This window comes from Lates calcarifer, linkage group LG9 (genome assembly GCF_001640805.2).
Source record: "Lates calcarifer isolate ASB-BC8 linkage group LG9, TLL_Latcal_v3, whole genome shotgun sequence".
Lineage (NCBI taxonomy): Eukaryota > Metazoa > Chordata > Actinopteri > Centropomidae > Lates > Lates calcarifer.
The window spans coordinates 6,929,839-6,944,893 of NC_066841.1; the positions used below are offsets into that span (position 1 = coordinate 6,929,839).

A 15,055-nucleotide genomic window follows, 5' to 3' on the forward strand; every position below is an offset into this window, starting at 1 on the left:
GTTTGAAGTTCTCACATACTGACCATGATCAAAAAATAGAAAACATATGTAAATAGATTAGAAATATAGTATATGCAATTTATGATATATAGAGTCTGACAAGACTTCTTAACCTGCAGGTCAGGACATGCTGGCACAGGATGATTTTGTTAGAAAAATGTTTTTATGATTAAATCATAATATGGTGTTAAGATTTTCATTTTATTCACTTCAGATTTTTTTTTAAAGTCTCCTTGGTTTTTCGTTCAGTTGTTGAAATAGGTCACCTGCACTGACCTATTTCTAGGTACTATACAGTTTAGTAGTTTGAGTTATTGTATGGTAAACAGCCATTATATTATCATCCTAAACAAAACTTTAAAATTTAGAAATGTAATATTTATGCACTGATTTATTATTGCACTGTATGTTGACACATACAAATGGTTGCTGTCAGTGGTATTACACATTACTGCAATGTAGTACGAAGTTCACTTTAATTCTACAAATAAAGGAATTAAGAAAAAGTAAAAAAAGTAAAAAATTATTGTATTTTTTGTAATTATTAGTATTAAATTTATCTAAATGTTCCTACTTTTTTTGTTCTTGTTAAGATCATTATAGCTAACTATACTTTTTTTTTCAATAATAATTCTTTTGCACAATGCACTTCAACTGGTGAAAACAAATAATTAAATGTTACAAAAAGAAAATTCAGACCAGAGCAGAAAAATATCAAATGAACTCGTTCTTTTTATTATTGGTCCAATATATCCAAAAAAATCAATTGAGGTAAAGATAAATTGCATCAAAAACAACATCAATATACAAGCTTATTTATAATTACAACGAGATGTTATTCACATCCAAATGTACAATAAGGACTCTGAACGTAAACAGTACACACTGGGGAGGAACAGAAATAAAAAAGACCGAAGCTCCGTCCACACGTTCATAAGTCGTCTGACTTTTTTTAACCTTTCACACAGGATTGATTGATCAGGTTTATCCTGTGCTACAAGTCAGAGTCTCTCTGAACATACGTGAGGAAGACAGGAGGAAAAGAAGGGAACATTTGGCTTAGAAACATTTGATTTGTATGTTAAAGAAGAACAAAACTCACATCCCCCCCATGATTTGCCTAAGATTTGCCTTCTTTATAGGCCCATAACAGTGGCAGCCATCGCAGTCATCCTTGTTTGGTGATTTTAACCTGAATCAGCTGTGCAGGCGATGCCTTTCTTAACATTACAGACTGCTCCAAACTGAAACACAGAGTATGTTTCAGCCAGCTCGACACCAGACTATTTATTGTCTTGTATTGGCAACTGAAAGAAAGCAAGTTTTAGTCTTTTGTTTGACATTTTTTCCAGGGGGTGGAGCTACGTACTGTATATAGTGCAAAAGTAAATCAGCAGGCACACAGTATAAGATGGGGCTTTTACAATGGCTACAAGGAAGTAGGAGTAAATTTATCTGAAAACTATCGTCCGGGTTCCAATGAGCATCATAAATAAAAATAAAATTTTATTTCCACATTTTGGTTATGCCAGATTCATAGTTAGTACAAATCTCCAAAATCCCTTCTTAAATGTATTATAGTAATCTTCACATACTCACTGGAACCCAAACAATGATCTCCTTCTTTGTATACAAAAATAGACTCAGCTGTACCGTATATAATTCAGCTGTACATTGGGGTATACTGAATATATACAATATTGCCATTAGCAAAAAGAAAATTCAGTCAAGTTGTGTGTGCATGCTCAGGTCAGGTCACGTCATCAGGTCGGTATAGATCCTTCATTTGCACCAGCAAGCATGAAAAGTCTACAGATGCACTGATGCCTCTTTGAAGAAAAAAAAAAAAATTGCTGCCCTCATTCACAGTGCTCAGCTGTAAACAAACAGATGCCAAGTACCGATCTGATACAATAAAACAGAACAGAACTAAATGGAAAAGAGTGATCAGTTATTCTTTACATTGTATCATATAATTTTTTCATCATGTTTGCTACATTTTCTATTCCTTAGTCCTTTATTGAGTCAATATATTAAAATGTACCTGGGTTACAGTGGACATTGGCTACAGGTTGAAATTTTTATTTTTGCTATAAAGATGTGGGAATTAAGTTTGATGCCCCCCGCCCCACCTCATTTTTCATGGTATTCACCAGTTCAGCGCAATTAAATGAAAAAGTGAAGTGATTTTTAAATGTAAAACATTACAGTCTAATAACACCAATCTGCTTTAAAGGTGCTGTGTTGTGAACAAACAAATCTATGTTTACATTTATTTTTTCTTAACAAAACGCTCTTGTCAAATCGCGGATGTGCTCACAAAAACACAGCTCCACAGCACCACTAGTGGTCAAAAACTCAACAAGGTACCTTTAACTTTGCTTAATTTCAGTGCATTACCTTTCCTGAATTCCTGCTGCTAGTGATAGTGAATAAGCCTCTGAGGTTTGGATAAGGCATTTTTAAAAAATATCTTTAATTGCCGTGCATATTTATAGAAGATGGGAGGATTGAAATAGTCAAAAATGAGCAAATTGTAACTGTGCTATTAAAGCAGTAGGTCTTCTTCTACAGAACCATACAACACAGAAACACTTCAGACTCTGGCTCTGCATACAAGATTTCAATATTTTTGACACACAAATACAGTAATTTAGTCTTTTTGCATCAGTGCATCCATAGTACTGTCTGCTGTAGCTGCCTCAACACTGCACCACAGCTACTCCCCTTGCACAATCTAATGTGGCTAATGTGGCATCTAATGTGCCCACAATTTAAAATACAATATTATTCATGAGTCAACTTGCTGACTTTGGGTAGTAAGAGGAAGCTGTGGCTGCTTTATGCTATTAAAGCTTAAGGGGAATGAAAGAGAGAGAGAGAGAGAACCAACAAAGAACTAAAACCAGCTCGCAAGCAGACACTTCCAACTCGTCGCTGTCTCACTGCACTCGCATTTGGCTACACTGAGGGCAGGCTTAGTAAAGTGACATCAGCTTAAAATCAGAGGCAAAGAGCAGATAAAAAAGACACAATTTAAAAGAAACAAAGCCAAAATAAAGCCTGTAGAGGCACAAAAAACTAAATAAAACTGAGATTATAGTCCCAAAATCAGCACCTTATTTCTGGAAATTTTAGCAATAAATCAAAAGACATTAAAGGAACTACTGACCAAACAGAAATTATTATTTCACGTAACTGAAAAATAAATGTTTTCTCCTGTTTACGAGGCTATAACGTGATATCTGTGCCACAACTGAACAGAGGTTAAAACTTTTGTAAACATGATTCTGGGAAGATGTGACATAACCGAGTCTGCCCTCGAATCGTTGGTCAAGTTTCGCTACTTTATGCTGAATGTCATGAACCAGCAGTACAGCTGAGGACGGAGAGAAAGATAGACATTTTAATGGGAGGGTAAAATGCGAAACTCCACTGCTATATCCGTCAACCTACAGTACCTCCCTCTATGGTCAAAAGCCATCTTAGGAGAAGTCAGAAATCACTAAGTAAGTGGGTTCAGCAAAGATTACACACTTTAAGTGTATCGGAATATTTTGGAGTGGCTTTTTCCTTAACGGCCACATCAGCAACAACTTGAGCCAAGAAAAAAAAAAAAAGAGGAACCTAGTGTGACGCAAACAAGCTGTTCATACTTAGTGCAGTCTGACTACAGCTTCTTAAAAATGTTTTCCATGAGTCACAGCTAAGCAGACGACGTCACGTCGTCTTCTCCATCAGAGGCTTCAACAGAACCAAACTGCAAGATGTCCACATTACTGAGTCATTTATTCATACTGGGAGAAATAAATTATTTACTGAAAACAACCGCCGTATCACTCTGAAAGTAGTTTTCAGGGAGCGTTCCCAAAGCTCTTTTCAGCACCATTTATCCAGTTTCTCAGGTGTTTACATGAAACAACTGAGATTTCCCAGAAGCCCAAATGCTGTTTGTTTCTTTGTAAGCCTGCAGCAAGAACATGTTTAAAAAAATTGACCAACTTCAAAGTAGGCAGATGTTCACCTGACAGGTCTAAACTCTGTACCCTGCAAACTAAAAAGACCTCATATCCAGCATTCAAGATATACTCTTCTTAAAACAAGATATAAATTCTATTAATGGGGTGTGATAATGCCGAACAGTTCCCAAAGCAGTGTGATTTTTTTGTTTTTGTTTCAGAGATCTTATGTAAATGAGTCACTGAGGCAGACTGCTGCGAGAAAATTACATGACCCTAAAAAAACACTGACACCTGACTTTTCACTTGTGAGTAAAATAAAGTGTACCAATGGAGTTCTCACCCTCAGTTCCCTCTGAGTCCTTTTCATAAGGTAAATCTGTCCGGTGTGCCATTTAGCATCCCCAGCTAAATAGCTGAAATTGCTACAGCATGTACAAATGGCCACGGGAGATAGAAATGTGATACCAAGAGTAACCAGCAGAGGTAGCACACTGTTCAGCCACCAGTTTCAAAAGTATGGAAACTATTCGCAGTTTGACCACCAGATGGTGCTGCTGCACTGTGCTCAAAACACAAAAGCATATTGCAAATCAAGCTCGACTAGAAAGCTCATCATTCAACTCAGACACCCACACCTGTGTCATCATGGTCAAATGCAGCTCTGCCTCCTGTCTGGTATATCTGTAAAGGTGTGGTTTAAAAAAGCAACAAAAAAAAATAAAATCTCAAAGTTTCCCTTTGTAGAATAACAGAGGCTTTACTGAGATCTCGTTTTGATCTCTGTAGCAGCACCTCCTAGTTTTGGTCCTTCTGGTCAAATACAAGGCCAGGTCATGAACCTCTGATGCCTAAGCAAATTCAGGTCTCTGCAAGCTGATTTGTAACAACGGTTCCATGGAAAGCAAGAAAACTGTTAAGTATACAAACTTTTGGAAGATGGTCAACATTAATGAAAACTACAATGGCTGTTAAGTATAAAATATTGGCTTCTTATTTACAGCCAATATGATGCCTTTAAGGGATGAAATAGAACTTTGTGGGTCTTGTTGCACTGAAGAGTTTCAGTGTTGCATTTTCAGAGGCTTGAACAACCCATCAGGGAAAGAAATCTTGGGGATGCTCCAAGCAGTTTTACTTTAATTTAAGAAACTTCACTCCCACTCAAAATATCAGTATCTGCCTTCAAAAAAATGTTTTCTGCAACACTAAATTGTTATCCTTCACATTTGGCTCAATGTGATGAGAGAAAGAAAATGCATCTCTTGGAGACTGCAGTTAAATAAACACAAGTAGCATTGGCAACTGACTGTTAATTGGAAATCTGAAGTAGAAAAAGTCAATAAAAACAACGAAAAAAAAGTACATAGTAGGTCTCTTCTTTCCCTGCTGTACTTCAACCATTCATTACCTCTTTCGCAGGTCAGAACACTGAGAGAGACAACTCCCCCACTCCATACAATCATCTCACAGGAGAACAAGGGCAAAAGTCCAGCAGTTCCAGTCTGCTGCCCGGTTGGTCCTTTTCCTTGGCATGAGAGTGTGTGTGTGAGTGTGAGTGTGAGTGTGAGTGTGAGTGTGAGTGTGAGTGTGAGTGTGAGTGTGAGTGTGTGTGTGAGTGTGTGTGTGTGTGTGTGTGTGTGTGTGTGTGTGTGTGTGTGTATATGTGTATGTGTGTGATACGGAGAGATTGGGGGCAGAGACGTGAGGAGATGTTTCAGTTCGTCTCGCTCGTTTTGTCCTCAGTCTGTTTGTCCTGGAGGAGAGTTATGAGCGACTCCCACGCTGCCTGGCACTGCAGAGGGTGGAGATGGATGAAGGAGTCAGTCGACGGAAGGAAAGAATGAGGTGAAAGGGAAAAATAGGGAGAGGCAGAGGCAGTTTTGTGGGTTTGTTTCTCATCGTGTCCAGCTTTGGGTTCATTCTGACCATTGCCAGAAACCAGCTTCCTGTTGTTTCTGACTCTCTGAGATCACTTATTTTGTGTTTCAATGTGGCTAGTTCAATTCCCCACATGGATAAAATAAATCTGGTAGCTGAAAAAGCAGCCCTTGTTTATCCCTCAAAGCATTTAAGTCCTCTCTGCTTTGGTCTGTAACACTTTTGTTGTACTGGGCAGCTTCCAGGTGCGAATGTGTGTAACTGTGTGTTTCTGCTAAAGAGGATTCATCTTGAGTGAATCTACACTGGATGCATAAAGGTCAACAACAGCTCATTTCAGCTCAGCTGGTGCTCTGTTGGATCTGGTCCCAAAGCTCAGATTGCTACAGATACTAGATTATTTAACAGTATTGACTTGTTACTGTGTGTTTACTATGGATCTGTGGTCTGAAATAAAGTAACCTGATTGATATCAAACATCAATACTTTTTGAATTGTGTCCAAAGTGCTGAGTATTAGAAACATTTCTTAAGTGTCAGTAACAATGCTTTTATGTATTTTGTATGTATGAATACATATTTAACAGAATACAAATTTGATCAATGGTCAGAAGACTAATTAAATCCATGTTTCCACAGTGTTTTTGAGTCATAACATGTTGCTTTACAGCAGCCAGCATACCTTTTCGTAGTGGTTGATGTTCTTGTCGGCCATGCCCGTGAGAAGCTGTTTGAAGTCTTGTCTCTTGTTGCTCTGCCAGCGCTCCCAGTCCGCCTTCAGGTCAGCGTTGAAACACTCCACTTTGTCCTGGCACTTCTCTACCTCTATTGGCATCTACAGAGAGACAGAGAAAACTACAGCTACAGGGGGCTCGAGGGGACATAAAAGAAGACTACATTTTAACAGGACTAGAGTTACAGGGGGGTCGGGAGGGGAGGGTTGAATCACAGAATTGGCAAAGTGACACATGACACTGTGCTACACATGTAGGGCCACCTGGAAATAATCCACTATGTCAAGTTACGGAGATGTGAGATCCCCGAACTGTGTTATCCAAAATTTATACCAGCTGTACTTTAAAATGTAATTATGTAGTAAATAATCGTCTGGTTGGAATGCTCAGATTTAAAATAGTTAGAAGTCACATCATACACTTACAACGGGGAAAAGCAAGTAACACTATGGAGTGGCCTTTGGGAAAGTACCGACCTTGGCGGAAACGTGAACAGTGAGTGCAGCAATTTTAAGGCTTCCGCGTGTGAAAAGGAGGATGCTTACAGGCGTTCTGTCCTCCTGTTTGCGCAATATGGCTGCTTCTAGTCGTCCCTCGTACTCCGCCTGGCTCTGGTCTCGCTTCCTCAAAACATTCTGTGATCAAACAGGAAACACGTAGCGTCAGCGTGGCATTCACCGGTACTGGAAGTATTACTGAGAAAGCCAGCATTTAACAGACAATGACAGAAAAGAGATGCTGAATCAGGAGCTTGGGGAGGACAGGACGTGACACTTGCAGAATCTTAGATGCTGCTTCCTTCAGTCTGTGTCTGTGTGTGTCAAAGGATAGAGGATCTACTCTAAAAACAGTGGGTGTTTTTGACTGTGTATTACTTCAGGACAACTTATTTTACTGCACCAAGAACCAACTATCTATTTTTAATCACTGTGTTCTACTTTCAAAGAAATATGAAAGCGTTTACGACCGCCCTTGTCTCACTCACCTTCATGGACTCTATGTAGAGGACGTACTCTCTGAGGACAGGCAGAAAGTCCTGGCTCATGTTCTCACTCAGGTCCTCCAGCGCTCCACAGCATGTTGTCACACAGCCGGCCACGCCCTCTAGGGGGCGCCGCAGCTCCTCCTCCGATGCTGCCCAGCTGGAGTACACAGTGCCATACTCACGCAGCTCTGTCAGGTACTCTAAAGGTGGGGGCGAGAGAAAAAGAGAGGTAAGACACCTGAGCAAGAATTACAGAAAAGCAGATTATGGTCTTCATTCCTTTATACCATTCAATTCTGCTGATTTTTTTTATACTTCTTAATGACCTGTGGACACTCAGTGGCAAGATTTAAGGTTCAACTGGCTACTATTCTGAAACAATACAAGACACTGCTGGACTGGGAAACAAATCAGAGCAGAACTTTCACTCTTTCCTCATAGGCAATACAGAGGGACTGGCATTTTCAACCGCAAAATCTATATTTGTAAATTACACAAGAGAGGTTGATGGCCAAACGCCAGGCTGCTGAGTCAAGCATGCCAGGCATTTGGTTTTTCACACACTGTGTGTCAGCTCATAGGCCTTCATTATCTGCAGTCGTCACTCCCCCCGGAGTTCCCATCTTATCTCCTCCAATATGAAAACACGGACATTTCCTTTACGCTCCTGATTTTTAGGCCACAGACTGCAATGCCTCTAAAACCTGAACAGATGGTGAGAGTGAGGATTTCACATGGCAGAATCACTTGTGATCACTTGCTATGGCTGTAGTTATCAACCATGCACCCTGAAGCCCCAAAGGTCAGTGGGTTTTTCTCCAAACAAACACTGATAAAGTCAATACTGAAGATAAACTCTTACAGGCTAGCGTTAACCACCTTTCAAGAAATGAGCTAACCACGAGCAAAATGTAGCATGTACAAATAGCTGTAAGCGATAAGCAGGTCTAATAAAAGAAGAAGAGCGCTAGCAGTGTTGCTAGCAGCACACGCCACTGTGTCTAAATGTTGCATCCTGGTGCCTGAAATAAATGTTTGGAGAGAACTGCACATTGGAGAAGTGGTCAGGCATCTAGCCAGTGAAAATGCTTGTTACATCTTTAGACTTATACACAAAGTCTTGCCAGATCAAGGCCATGTATACATAATAATAGACTTTGTAAATGGAAGACCAAGGAAAAAAGCAACTAGTAAATGGATTTGAGCTCCTATTTTCAAACTGATTTCTAAGTTAATTTCCACATCCCATGAGTAAAAAATATCAAATTTAAATTGGCTGCATTATGTTGCACATGTATACAGCATTTTCAACCTATTGTGACCTGATTTTCTTCTCAAATCTTCTCCTCCTTTACAGTCAAATGCTTATATCCATTTGCAACGCTGCCAGGTCCTTATCTTACAGCGAATGCAGGTCTACAGGGGAGGGAAAGCTCTTTATCACCAACCACCATGACAACACGTTTCACCACACTCCTTCCATCAGTCATGTACCTGACTGCTCTTTGAGGATCCTCTGAGCGATACGGTCGATGGTTCCCAGTTTCTGGCTGAATGTATCCAGGTACTCTCCCATGGCACAGAACTCGGCCGGTCTCGCCCGCAGCTTGTAGCCTCCGGCCACGTGCTTCACCGACTCGCCCACTTTGGTCAGCAGGGCCAGACCCTGACGCTTGTTCAGATCCTGCAGACAGCCCACATGATGTCAACTGTGATCTGTATGTTGAGAAAACCCCACAGCTGCTTCTATTCCATTTTACTACCTTCACTGTTTCATCACCTATTTTACATGGTGGATTTTTGTACTGTTCTTGTGTGCTACTTTCTTTTTCTGAGTCCAATTATTTTACTGCTGCGACAACCTCATTTCCCCACAGGGATCAATAAAGTCTTGTCTTCTGTCTCAGCTACTTAAAGACAAAATTTGTGACTGATGGTAGCTAAGTTAGGAAGTTAGGAAGCAGAGGCTGTGCATTTTATGGTTGTGCATTTCGCTGGAAGTTCACTGCTGAGATTGAGCTTTTCAATTTGCACTGGACATGCATCATATTTATTCTTTTTCCTTCTTGCATTTTACCATATCATGTTCTATTTCTTGCCCTATATTCATAGATCAGTGGGACTACTTCCCTCTGTGGCTTACAGTAACTGATTTATTAGACTCCCTGTGCAGCTGACGGTTTATAACGGAGTGCTGGGTGACAAAAATGAAACAATTTTCAACAAAAAGCAGACTACTACGCAGCCTGTGGCAGTGTTGGTGGCAACACAGAGCCAGCACTACGAGGGAAAAGCTGCCCTGTACAAAGTACCACAATGAAGAAAAATGAAACTGCTGTTGTTAAGGGGTGAAGGAGTGATTATGGGCTTAAAATCTTTAAAAAAAAAACGACCTGAAAAATCTGATGAAAGATACAAAGTGAACTTCCCACCTTTGTGCTGTCTTACCTTGGCAGACAGGAAGGCGTTTAGATGCGGGTTGAAGGAGAGGACGGGATGGTCTGCGACCCGCTTCAGGAACTTGTCTAGAGCTTTCATCCTCGTCTCCACAAACTCCTCCGAAAATCGGTCAACCACGCCCTTCATCACAAACTTCTCTGGCAGTGGCTGGAGACGAAGAGAGATGGAAGAGGAGGAGGAAAAGAGTGAGAAGCAGAGCAGAGAATGTAAATGAAGTGTTTCTCATTTGAAAGCGAGGGCAGTAGGCTGCGTCGCAGCTCATTTGACCTACTGGGATGAGGTGGGTCGGCTGGCTGTCTTCCAGCTTGATCCTCAGCCAGTCGAAGTCCTGGTAGCGCCGTCGCACGCTGTATTCTGGCAGGTCAAACTCTATCCGTGTCGTCTGAGGGAAAACACACACACACACACACACACACACACACACACACACACGTTTGTTGTTATCTGAAGGCGTATGTTTTTTATGATTAGTTATTTAACATTAGTTTTCATTGCATATAAATAATAAATGTATCTACAGTTGAATTCATATGTACACATTAGACCAGAGGGTGGCCACGTCTGTTCATCTCAGCCCATATAGGATTACTGTATTGACCTTGAAATACAGCTGACACATGCACACAAACACACAAACAGTCTCTCTCTCTCTCTCTGACAATCTAGCGTTAAAAGACACCCCCACATGCTCTCAATTAACACTCTGTGTTCGTATTGGGTTGTGATATTTGTCTAAGGCCTCTGAGCTGAGGCACTATAGTGCTACACATAGCAACTGCTGTATGCAATGACGCCAGGCTAAATTACGACTGAGTATTCTGTTGTTTTCCCAAGCTGATACTCTACACTGACCAAAATATATTTTTCACTTTCCCTCAGAAAGATGACACTGGCATGTCTGGGGTACTAAACTGTTGCTGATTCTATTACTGTCCAGTCCTATAGGTGCCTCAAATCTGCATTGTTTGGCATTGCAGATCAACAGAGTGTACTGCATGCATTCTCGAGGTAAACTTAGACCCTCCATACTAGTACTTTTGCATGTTTTATCCCATTAAACTTAAACTAAAATTGAGCACAAAAAACACAAACGTGGACGTTCTTTGCACTGGATACATTGCTGTTCATTGGCCAGCTCTTAACTCTTGGATATCAAGCTTGCCTTGAACATACCATCAATGAGAGTTTTAAAACAATAATCAAACACAATGGTGCAGAGATATCAGCTGTGTGCTTTGGGGAATGGTTAGGCTAAAACATGCAAAACAACCACTATGATCCTTGAGGACAGAAAGTGAATGAAGCCCCTCTTGTCCACAGGACACCAGGTATATAGTATTAGTGTGACACCAGCCAATAGCAAACCTTGGTGGAGACTCTGTAGGTGATGTAGGTCTCCATGGTGGAGACGTGTTTTTTTGGGTCATCCACTGTGACAAACAGGTCACGTGTTTCCATGGAGGCATAGGGGTCCCGGGCGTCTGCTTCCAGGTCGTCGTCCAGCTGCAGCCTGTTGAAGAGCGAGGACGCTGAGGCAGGGCTCGATGTCTCCACCGGCGTGCCGTTGGTCAGCACTGCTTCCTGCGTGGACATAAATGACACCATTGGTGACATCAAACTCGGATGCTGCGACAGGGAAAAGCTACAAACAAAGAGCTGATAGATTGACGCTGATGGTGATGCAGTTGTTTCTCGCCGTCAATGGTGCTCTTGTTGAGGCTGCTGCTGCTGCCGCTGCTGCTGCATGCACACCCTGCATCATCTGACACTAGTCTCGTCTTTCTAATTGAATGATGGACGAGAGGAGAGAAATGGAGCATTTGTGGAATGGGGATACATTTCCACGGTCTTAATACAAAAAACACCAACTGTGTGAAAAACAACTGCTGGTTACACCAGCTATAGGACACAAAAAGACCACATTTTTTGAAAGAAACTCTTGGTGTTTTTGCCATTAACGGACGATGAACGAGAGATAAGTTTTTCCTGTCACAGGCCCTTTATGACATCCTCTTGTTTTCTAGACAAAGAGATATTTGTTGCATCAATCAATATAATCAGTATCTGGTTCCTTCCACACGCAGCAAGTCTGCTCAAAAAAGCTTTAAAAAAGGTGAGTAACTGGACCTAAGTGGAAACTGTGGACAATGTTTCTTTAAATGAAGAGACAACCTGTGGATCTGGACATGTTACTACAGGAGAAAAGAGAATTATGCTGGTTGATTTTCCACTTCTGGGTGCAATTTAATCTCATTTTCCAAAGTCCAAAGGGTATTAAAAAAGCACATTACTACAGCAGAAAGTAGGTGTAGAAACATTAAAATTTTATGATGGATTATTTAATTGTTTTGCTGCACATTCATAATGAACTCTGAAGATCTAATTGGACAAGCAGCAGGGACAGCAGGCGGCAGAATAGTAAATGTAAACAGTGACCAAAATGTAAACACTGCAACAGGAAGGTAGGGAAAACATTGAGGCAGCAGGGCTGCATCATCGAAACTGGTTCTGAGAATAAAATGGCTCAATCTATCACTACAACCTGTGCTGCCACATTTGCTTTTGCCTGAACTCCTGCTGTCTCATACTTTTCACAAATTGTCATCTAGAGCACTGGCTTTTCTCACACAAGGAAGGAAATACTTTCTTCCTGAAACAGGTTAAGGTGCATGTGGCAAAGCAGGGAAGCTAATGTTCAACCTTAACCACTTTTTCTGCCACACATGCACTTTTTTTTTTTTTAATCACTTGAAGTGGGCAAGTGTGCAACTTTCCAGTTCAGTCAAAGTCAAGAAAAGTGCTGCACCTCTATCTCTCCTCTGTCACACCATCACATACACACTCTACACACTGACCACACACACATACTTTCTTCACACCACTCTCCCTCTCTGCTGTACTCACACAAACACACATACAGGCTGCTGACGTTGTAAGTGCTCTCTTTACACTGTGGTGCTAACCTGCACTGGTAATCACAGTTCAGATAATTGCATTGCGTTGCATCACTACATCACTGTGAATGAACAACCAGGCCACCACAAAACACAAGCCACGCTCAGACAGACCGTGAGGAGGAATCTGAAAATATCACACAGGGAGATGCAGATCTGTCTCGAATACATAGCAGTGCTGGGAGTGCTTTTAACGTCTTATGAAGCATATACAAAATATTGAGAGAATACTGAAAATGTGACAAAAAACTAGATGTTATTCAGAAAAAACCCTCTACATTTACCATTTTAATCACAGAAAATACTTTCAAATGTTAAATCTCCAACTGGATCCAATCAGCATAAAACTACACAAAGTTTCTGAAAATCACAGGATATATTTCCCAGATTTATTCAATTTAAAAAATATATATATATTACAAATGTGAGGTCAACAAATCTTTCCAAAAAATATCCACACAGGGATCTGCACTCAGGCCAAAAACAAATCACTTGTTTCCTGTCCAATGATCTTAACTCTACACCAAATTTTTATTGGAATGTGTTGACAATTTGTTCTGGCTGGAACCAGAACCATTACAACTTTGGCGAGAACAGTATTCAGGAGAACTCTTAAAGACTTCACATTTTTAATTTGCAAGGGGAGTCTCTGACTTTGCCTTGGCCTGAAATCTAAAAGTTAAGCACCATACAACTGACGTTATTGAAAGGACAGTGAGGGATTATAGCATCTCCTGTTGGTAATAATTAACTGCAATACCAAAGTGGTTGCTAAGGTTACGACTCCTATGTAAAACATCAGCAGGGGGGAATAAAAACCTTAATTTGTTTGCATGGTCCACCTATGTTGATACAGCACACCTGGGCTGATAATGATGATGATAATGAGGGAAATCTGTTTTCTGACCAAAACGCGTGTAAACAGGGGTCAGTGTGGTGCAGCATCCAATTTAAGGGGTGTAATGGTGAAAACACATAACTTATGGTGTGACCTTTGGTGTGTGTGTGTGTGTGCAGTGTGAGTTCTGTGCTTGTTTGGCTCTTTAGTGCTTTAGTGGTTTTGTTGCTGTATTGAGATAAAAAGTAAGTACTTTTATAAAATGTAGCTAGCTGAGGTACTGTTTTGAAGATTAATATTTCAGCCAGTGATTCAATGGCAAACTCAGACGTTTCAGCCTCAAGTCTAATCTCCAGTCACGTGTTGTAAACCATAAAATTCTTAGAAAAATACTTAACATTAAGCAGAAAAAGCGTTTGTTTGTATTTTTTCCAGTATTCTCTATTAAACTTTCATCAGTTTGCCACTACTTGCTTTGATGGAATTAGCCTATACACACGGGTGCCAAAGTGAAACGGGTTAGCAAACAGAGTATAGTTGGGTTAACCGTCCCCTCTCCAACACCTGGTTGCTTTCAAACCGCCGAACCGGTCTCGGTACAGCCCCAGCAGACCCTACCTTTTCCCCTCCGACGTTGACGGTGACATCTGGCCCCGGGGAGATCGGCTCCTCGGCGGCGGACAGCGGGTGGAGGATCTCCGTAATGGGTTTCTGCCCCGAGCTGGCCAGGCCTCTCGGAGCGCCGACACTCATCCTGCGGGAGGCGGGAAGACGTGGCCGGGTATCGAGGGTTACGACTCTCCGGTTCTCCGCGGCTGATAACGGTGAGCGGAGACGGAGTCAGAGGGTCTCTTCAGTCGAGGAGATGTTACATCCGCTGGTTGGTCTAAACTGTCAGCTGACTGACACTGCGCAGCTGCGGACGTTAAACCTAAAGAACCCGGATGTAAACATACGCATCATGTGATAACAATGAAACTGAAGATCGTCTATTGACAAGCGCGTTGAACTGTAAAACGGCCAACCCTGCTCAATTTGTTTTATCAATATCACACAGGAAAAAAAATACAAGGTATCGCCATTTTTAAAAAGATGTTGTGATGAATAGAATAGAAACAGAAATTAAAATCTATTCTTTTCTTCATTTCTTAACTGAAGGTCTGTTCTTTCTCCAGAACTGTGAAACATATGCCATGATTGAAAAATACTTTGCTCATTTGAGATTGCTCATTGTCAAGCTATCGA

The 15,055-nt window shown here is 41.0% G+C and overlaps 1 protein-coding gene across 1 annotated transcript; it reads right to left on the bottom strand.

The window, feature by feature from the left end:
* Positions 1-714: 714 nt before the first annotated feature.
* snx30 (sorting nexin family member 30) lies at positions 715-14,727 on the bottom strand. Its single transcript, XM_018680633.2, has 9 exons — positions 14,429-14,727; positions 11,384-11,599; positions 10,290-10,400; positions 10,007-10,165; positions 9,053-9,242; positions 7,559-7,758; positions 7,119-7,208; positions 6,522-6,674; positions 715-5,754 (listed from the first exon to the last, which is right to left on the bottom strand). Exons 1-9 carry the CDS (start codon positions 14,561-14,563, stop codon positions 5,677-5,679), a joined length of 1,332 nt encoding a protein of 443 aa, XP_018536149.1. The 5' UTR covers positions 14,564-14,727; the 3' UTR covers positions 715-5,676.
* Positions 14,728-15,055: the final 328 nt, after the last annotated feature.